General features: G+C 30.6%; 1 protein-coding gene across 1 annotated transcript; it reads left to right on the forward strand.

Annotated features, from left to right (window-relative positions):
* The first annotated feature begins 2,026 nt into the window (after positions 1–2,026).
* Positions 2,027–2,828, forward strand: LOC112100298 (nuclear transcription factor Y subunit B-5). The gene has a single exon (XM_024189334.1). It carries the CDS (start codon positions 2,123–2,125, stop codon positions 2,543–2,545), a length of 423 nt encoding a protein of 140 aa, XP_024045102.1. The 5' UTR covers positions 2,027–2,122; the 3' UTR covers positions 2,546–2,828.
* Positions 2,829–8,888: the final 6,060 nt, after the last annotated feature.

An 8,888-nucleotide genomic window follows, 5' to 3' on the forward strand; every position in this document is an offset into this window, starting at 1 on the left:
TTAACAAAATAGAACCACATGACACTATTGCTCATTATAAGGTGAGTATTGTTGCTTACTAAATCATCAATGATTTTATTATATATATATATATATACATAGCTGTTAATGGTTGATTCTCACACTTCTGGATTCTTTTCACTTTCTATTGGCTATCCATGTAATATTTCATCATTCATTCTATGCATGATTGATGAGATGTGAAAATTGAAAGTGTTCGCTAGAAAATTTTGAAAGATGGTCTAATTTCTTATCACCACAACCCCTCTTATTTATAAAAATCTCAACTTATCCCTTTTTTTTGAGAAGACAACAAAGTTCATCAATCCAACCTCATTTTTTCCTTATTTTTTGAACACAAATAAGGCAACTTGACGTTTTTACAAGTGAAGAAGACAATTTAAAGACAACCAATTAATGAGAGGGTAATTTAAAATTTACATTTCTAAGATAGAGCCAACAAAGAAAAAGAAATACCAAAGCATGCACCATAATTTAGAAGTGAGTTCAGTTACATTTTATTGAAAAGGAGTATGTAAATTGCCTAATCTTAGTATACAATGTATATTAATGCAGATTCACGGCTTTGATAATACCAATCGAGGCAAGCAATTATCCAGTTCTTCGTCCATGGCTAATTAATCATTCATCTATTGAAATTGAGGAACAGGTTTCAAATTAAAGAATAGTGAATATGTGAGTTGTGAAGTAGGATCTCAAAGTTTCAAATCACAATTTCAATTGAACGTCTCTTGTCATTTTGCTGCACATCAGGTCTTCCCATTTATTGGTTGCTAATCAAATCATAAATTAGATTATGCTCAAGATTAAACTATTAATATGCTTTATTAATAAGATTTTCTTGCTCCGATTTTATTGAGAGTAAGTGTGTGTGTATTTATATATGAATATAAGTACTAAAGATTCAATTTCTGGCTAAAAGAAACCTAATGTACATAAAAAAAATTACAAGCGAATCAATTTCTATGATCATTTTAAGAAATGGTCCATAATATTAGAAAGAACGAATCAAAATTTACGATAAATGTGACAGCAAATTATTCTTCGACATTTTTGCATTTCTTTCTGTTTTTTTCTCTCGAATCTTCAAACTCGCGAGATCATGATGTTTAATTTGAAATATGAAAGCATATAATCATAGCTAGTATACGTCATCAAGTATATTTTAATTAAAAAAAATTCAAACTTAGAGTGGAAGCTTTAATACTAAACCGTCTAATTAATTCATAAAATAATTCGTTTGTGTATAGGCGAGTGTTTGGAGATAGTTAAACAATGTCATAACTTGTGAGGATTTCGCATCCACTGAAAAGTTTACTTGATTTACGGTGAATAAATTTACTGTTATTCGACACGTGTCAACCTCACTTAACCCTCTTTTTATGTAGATCTCGATGCCATATTATTTAGCAGCCTAGCTAGATTTACAAGATCCGACCATGAGCTTAGTTACTGATTTAGAAACCATGCACAGTGATTTCGCCATTTTGTAGAGTGACATATTCTCACGTAAAAACCTGAGTAGTAGGTCATCCAACATTAAGGTTTTTAATTTATAACTAAATGGCTTCTTTTTAGGTCATAGTTTGGTTGTATCTACACTACAAAGCATAACACGTGCATATATCTAGTCCACAAATTCAAATTAACAACAATTTTAAACATAATTTAGTGCAAAGTAATTGACAGCATCATGGGTTCGAGGACAAAATGGGGGGACCATTATTCCTATAATTGATAAGTATTGAGTCTTTTTCTTGAAGCCCTCGTTTTAGGGTTTCATAAGTAGCCACCCACAATACCTATAAACAGCCAGTTACATGGATTAATAAAAAATAAACCTAACTCTTACTAACAATGGAAATTGCCTGCCACTGTGTCCCCCAATGACACTGACCAAAGTCTATGTCGCGATGTGCCACGTCATCCAGTCGAAACCTTTACCATCTTCATCTACATATTACCAGCATATGCTTAATACTGTATTATGATGTATGTATTAATCTTCTATAAATCAGCTCAGAAGCAGGAAGAAGCTACGTGTCTTTGTGTGAGAGGATATAAAGCAAATTCAGTTTCTCTTTAATTATAGAGAGCAAAAATGGTTGATAGCGCAGGGCATAACTTAGAAAGCTACGATAATAGCTACAACTTTACGGTGGGTGCGAGTAGTGGTACTGATCAAGATGGGGTGATTAAGGAGCAAGATCGGTTGCTTCCGATAGCTAATGTGGGGAGAATTATGAAGCAGATTCTTCCTCCGAATGCCAAGATTTCGAAAGAAGCAAAAGAAACCATGCAAGAATGTGTATCTGAGTTCATTAGCTTTGTTACTGGAGAGGCATCGGATAAGTGTCACAAGGAGAAGCGCAAGACGGTTAATGGGGATGACATTTGCTGGGCTCTTGCAACTCTAGGATTTGATAATTATGCTGATCAATTGAAGAGGTATTTGCATAGATACAGGGAGTTGGAAGGAGAGAGAGCTAATCAAAATAAGGCTGGAAATAATAATAATGGTTAAGGAAAAGATAGCGAACCAGCTGCACAAAGGAAACATAATACGCTTTCATCTATGCCTTTGAAGTTCAATGCGACTGACACTAGCAATGGCTCCAGGCGATTCTGAAAGAATATGAATGGTGGTAATGTTTTAATTTGTTGTCCTAAATCAAGATATATTGCTGATATTGTATACGGTTGATTTTGATGCCATTTATAATTACATGTATTAATTGTTGCTTTAGAAGAAAGACGACTGAAGGTTGTATCTTGGTTTGTGATTGGGAATTAATGATGTATGAATATCTAGGGTTTGGTTTTCAATCTACTAATTAGATGTTTATAATATTTATATCTTGGTTTATATGATTAGTCTGAAATCTGGACTGATGTAGATTTTTTTCCCCAATAAGTGGGTAAATTTGCTTGAAGTAATATCGTTCAACACCGGCAACAAAAAAAGGGCAAAGGCCTTTTCCACCTGAAGAGCAATTGGAATATCAAATTAAGTTATATCTGTATATGTGAAGAACCACGCAAGATGTGGTTAATTTTCTTGAAATCTTTGCTAATTAGTGTCTTTATTCTTCCATTATACTCTCTTTTCAATTATGCGGTTTATGCATATTCTAAGTCACATCCTCCCATATACCCTAGATCAAACGTGATCAAACTCATTCATACAGTACAGAAGATGCTTAGGGTTTCAGCAGTAACCCAGATATGTAGAGCACGCCAATTCTTTTGGTTGATTCTGCAGTACCCATACATAGGCATGAATCATTTTTGTCTTGTTTTCTCTGAATTGGGAACAACACACAGCTCCAGAAGAAACTAAAGCTGTATGTAATTGAATTTTATTGACTAGATGCATTTTTCATCTATACAAGTATATGTTCTTATGTATGCGTCGAGATCACTACGCTTTGCTAAATAGACTCCCATCATTGGTACATATGGTCCTGGTAAATCCTAGCTAGTTTACCAAAGGTTACTTTTGTCTTCGGCAAATTAAGCTTCCTGTTTACAGCAGGGACCACAATTTAGTGATTCTACATTTCAAGATTTGTCGTAGAAAACCCCATCAAATCTCGATCATGCTGCCGTTAGTTTACTTTAATTTATGTTTAAATGGATTTTGGATCATCTCCCAACAAGTGAGGATCACTAAAATGTCTAGGTCTTTGAAAGTTCTGTGTAGCTTCTCAACACAAGAGACAAAGAAGAGTAATGGCCATGAGGATAAATATTATATGCAACGTTATTTAATTAATTGAAAGTGTACAAGCCAAGTAGTCTACTACTCATACCCAAAGACTACTAGCTCACGAATGAAAATTGTCTAAAATTTATATATTTAGTTAAGGAATATTAATTCTCAACTGATAAAGGGATTATTCATCTCACATCTCAGTAACCTCAAACTTGTATAATCGGCCCAAGAATATCAATTCTCAACTGATGTATGATTTTTTCCTTAACACCTCAGTCGAGTTTGTACTATTCTTTTTGGATGGTCCTTACCATATGGTGAGGTGGTTTGAGCCAATTAATGAATGTGTTGGCTTTGGAACAATGTATATATTGAAGCTTATAGGGTTAAGTCATACTCAAAAGTTTGCTCAACTGCTTCAATCTTATACATTTAGGCTAAGAATGATTCTCAGCGTATTAAGATATCTCCTCGAAAAGAAAAAAAAGTGTATGATTTTCCATTTAAGTCATTAGCTGAGTAGTAAATACTTTTTTTAGAGATTGAATTCGAGTCCCCATGTGAAACTTATTCTCCTATTTGAATATATATTTTATAAGTTAAATTTAAAGAATATTGCAAATATTAGATGAAAATGTTTTAGCAGATGGATGCCTCTAGTACAGTATATATATATATATTTTTTCGCCTATACTCATGAATATGTAAAGAATTGTGTGAATTTAGACTCTTAGTATAGATCCTCGAGTGTGCTCTAATTGTATGAATTTAAACTCTAAATAAACCCCTGATTGTAATATCAATTGCAGAAAATTTAGTGCAAAAGACAAAAAAACTTATTGTGTTGTAATAAATTTTTTTGGTCTTATAGTTAATTTTCTTTTATCTTCTAATTATAGTGTATTATTTTTTGCGGTACACAATCATAAGGGGTGGATCCTCATACAGCAAAAAAAGTTCCTTTATTTTCATATTAATTTTCTAAAAAAAATTGTTTGACTGGAGATAAGTTTGTTAAAAAAGTTTTGATATTATGTCAATTTCATAAATTATTAGTTTTTATTATAATTTAGCCCCAACAATCTAAGGTGGTATTTATTTATCTAAAATCTGAATGGGTCTGAAATCTGAATGTTACTAAAATATAAATGAGTCTAAATGCATAAGCAAGAATAATGTGTTCTCTTTTATTTTTTGACATTTGAGTACAAGTGGTAAGTTATTTATTTTTATAAACTCAAAATATATCAAAATTTAATATTTCTATACTTATGATCTTGAAAGTGTTTGAAGTTTAATAATTTTAAATAGGTATATATTTACACTGTTATCTAGTATGATAGTTTTTATGCCTTATAAATATCTATCTAGTCTAATAGTGTTTATACCTTATAAATATTTATAAGGTAAGCATTCGATATATAATTTATCAAATATAATTTTGATAACAAAATATTTATACATAAAAAAGTTGTTATCTAATAATATAAGAATTTATTTAAAATTCAAATTGAATGTATGTTAAGCACTTAATACCAAGTAAAATATGAGATTAAGAAAAATTATAATATGACATTTAGTAGTTATTAGGTAGGAAATATATACATCTAATCCGGGCACTTGGGACAAAAAAAATAATTTTCTATTAAAATATTTTATTAGTCAAATAAAAGTCAGGAAATTTTTTTTCATTAAGATAAAAATATCTCATCAATAAGACTTCAGATATAAAAATAAATAAGTCCAAATATGAGCACATCTTAAACTAAATTAAGACTTCAAAAATAAAACAAAAAACTCTCTAAGCTTCTATATCCACTCCTGCATATCATGTTGTATCGATAATTACTTAGTGAATTTTTCTTGATAATTTCAATAGAAAGATAGAGTGTAAAAACCTAGATATTCCATCAAATTTGAATTGTCCTTAATTTGCTGTAATTTCTGTGGGCCAAAGAGATGAGAGTAAAGATTCAAACTGCTCGCGCCGGGGATTTCCATTAACTGTAAGGGTACGTGTTGTCAATTCAAGAATCAAGACCGTATGAATGCTGTCAGTCTTGAAAGAAGTAATCGACTTTTAATAAGATTAATAAGATCGATTGCCAGAATGAAGAAGTCATAATTATTGTATTAATTAACAAGAGAAACACTCATGGCTTGGCTCCAGGCAGCGAACCGAACCGTACGGTCATGCGACAAAGAGCATGTGTTGGTCATGAGTTATCCATGTGACACCTAGCAACCCCCTCGTGATGCAACGTGTACAAATGCAATTGTGCATTTTGGAGTCGGTGAATTGTACGTTTTCTTGCTTTAGGAAAATTATATCTTTTTTAAGTTGCTGGCCACGTTGGTTCACCGCTTCCACCCAAAGAAGCAAGTGCTCTTTGAAGTCAGTGAATTGTACATTTTGTTTAGGGAAAAAGCTCTTCTTATGATTTTATGTAATAGCTCATTTCATCATTATTTTTTAAATAATCGCTCAAAACATCTTTTCGTTAACTCACCGTTAGTTTAATATCGTTTGTTAGTAATTCATTAAGGGTAAAAAAAGATTTTCCATCAAAGAAAAAATTAAAAAAATAAATAAAAATTGACATATAACTAAAAATGATTTCATCTAATCCTACTAAATAGAAAATAACGAAAAAAATGAAAAACTTCTATTTTAAGCAATTTTTATTTCACTTCTTTCTATTTTGGCGACATGAAAGCCCTATAAACCCTAAATCTAAGTACAAAAAATATCACAATTTTTTTATTCATATAAGTATACTTTCTAATTGCACTGTAAAATAACTTGAATTGAGTTAAAAATAAAAAAAAGATATTCAGCACATGCAAGCACATAAAAATTGGTGGTATTTTTGAGTTTTTTTTCTAATGATTTAAAGATATTGTGTTAATTACAGTTTGTTCCGTATGACAATTATTCAATGACTATATCAAACTATATCATCGTTGGTTTCATTTAAGAAAAAGTTAATGAATTTTACATACTTTATAGTGTTATTTAATTGTGTAAAAAATTATTTTAATATAATTTGTATCACTTTAATAAAAAATCCTATTTTGCCCTTAATGAATTACTAGTTAATGGTTTTATCAAATATAAAACTTTTATATTACTTTTATTATTTTCGTAATACTTAAAAATCTTTTTGGTACCAAACATTTAAAAAAGATTTGATATATCTCAAATTTAAATAATAATAATAAATATATTTGATAAAAATAAAGTTTTCAGTAAATATATTATATATTTAATATTTTTGTTCGAGGGTATTTTTTTGAAATTAAAAAAGAGTAATGATATATCTCAAATTTTTTAGGGGTTGAGCTGTTTGAACCGACCAATTTTCTCTCTAAAGTCTAAACTCTCTATTAAAATTAAAATTTTTATTTTCAAAATAATTTTAGAAAAATTACTTAATTAACCATACTTCTCCTTTTTTCCCAGCGCCTCACTTTCACTATAGATAATTCAAAATTTTGCTTTCAATTTCAAACAAAAATTGATGCTTGGTTTTTAAACTCACAAAATGAGTTTCACAATGGCTATTGCAAATTGGAAATACACACACACACTCCAGCCATGAAAATCATAAGTCTCTTTGAGCTCACATTTATACTTGAGACAATAATTTTAAGATGAATAAGAGGAAAAGAATAGTAATAGGAAGTAAGGAAGTAGAATTTGCTCTAAAAGAGTCAATGGCCAAAATAATGAAACTTCAGGATGCGTAATGTGATAATATAGAGATTAGAAAATACAAATATTAAAGTAGAAAGAAAAAGTGAGTGAAGGATAATCTTAAAATTTTGAAAATTTTAATTTTAATAATTATATATATATAGTTTAGATTGGTAAAGAGAGAAATTTGGTGAATTCAAATAGACCCCGTATTTGAGTAGTAATATTAGACCTAGTAAATTTATCTCACCAACTCCCACTACTCAGTTAAACTCATTCATTTACAAAATTACCCATATTAAACATAAATATTTTTTTCTTGTCCCTCCCAAGCTCTCTTTCCGGCCGTCAGTTTATGCACTCTCCTTTCATTGTTGGGAGGCAGCACATGTTGGATCCATTGACCACATTAAAGGCACGAGTGAACAATTGCTGGCATTCCTAGTGCTCTCACCATTTCTGGTGAGGTAGATACCAAGGCCATAGAGAAGAGAGTATCAAGTTTGGACCGGCATTGGCTCTAAAGCTACGGTTGAGAGCTCAATGTGGTGGAGACTTGAATTGGAAGCTGTTAGCAAGATAGTTGTGTTCAAACCGAGGTCGCAATGTGTTTCGTTATATCTTAGCGATTTTGGATTGTAAAAATAAAATTGAAATGATCATAAACCTGTATCATAACTATTGAGAGTTTTTATAATTTCCAGCTATCCTTTTAACCGAGCTTTAATACCTGCTATGCTGAGAGATTTATCTTGGGGATTCTGTTTCAATCATCATGCGATGGCTGTTTTTAGCAGTCGTGTGCTGCAAGGTGATGTATTGGTGGTGGGGGTGCTGGTGATGCTTGAGAGAAAGAGAGCAAATGTGAGAGAGAAAGGAAAACAAAATAGTCTTTTTTTTAATAAGGATAATTGTCTAAATAATTGAATTATTTAAAAAATAGTCATTGATAAATTAAGGAAGTTAAATATCATTACTCAAAATTTTTATTTCAAATAATATAATATATGATATGTTTCATTTATTAAATGATTGATAATTTTTAATGAGATAAAAGTAGGCTGGGCACTATTTGGTTCGGTTCGGTTTTTTATCTAAACCGAACCGAACCAAAACCAATCGGTTCTAATGAGTTGAAACCGAAAATAAACCGAAATTTAAAGGTTCTAAATTTCGGTTTGGTTCGGGCCGCTTTGGTTCTATTCGGTTTCAATTTTAAGTTTCTCCCTTGATTGAACTGCACAATTAAGACCAATATTTTATATAACATGATAAAATTTAGCAAAATAAAAACTCATAAGTCAAAGAAAAACATGATTCAGAAATAGAAATTGACGATAACAAAAAAATCGTAATAAATTTTTCATTTCTAACATAATAATAATACACCAAAAATCTCAAATGAAACCATTTGTAATAACCAACAAGGCCTTCAAAATCAACATTTATTCAATG

This window comes from Citrus clementina, unplaced genomic scaffold (genome assembly GCF_000493195.1).
Source record: "Citrus clementina cultivar Clemenules unplaced genomic scaffold, Citrus_clementina_v1.0 scaffold_3, whole genome shotgun sequence".
NCBI lineage: Eukaryota > Viridiplantae > Streptophyta > Magnoliopsida > Sapindales > Rutaceae > Citrus > Citrus x clementina.

Bases quoted from the DNA above. Each gene is read 5' to 3' on its own strand.
- LOC112100298 (XM_024189334.1), top strand. From the start codon at position 2,123: ATGGTTGATAGCGCAGGGCATAACTTAGAAAGCTACGATAATAGCTAC.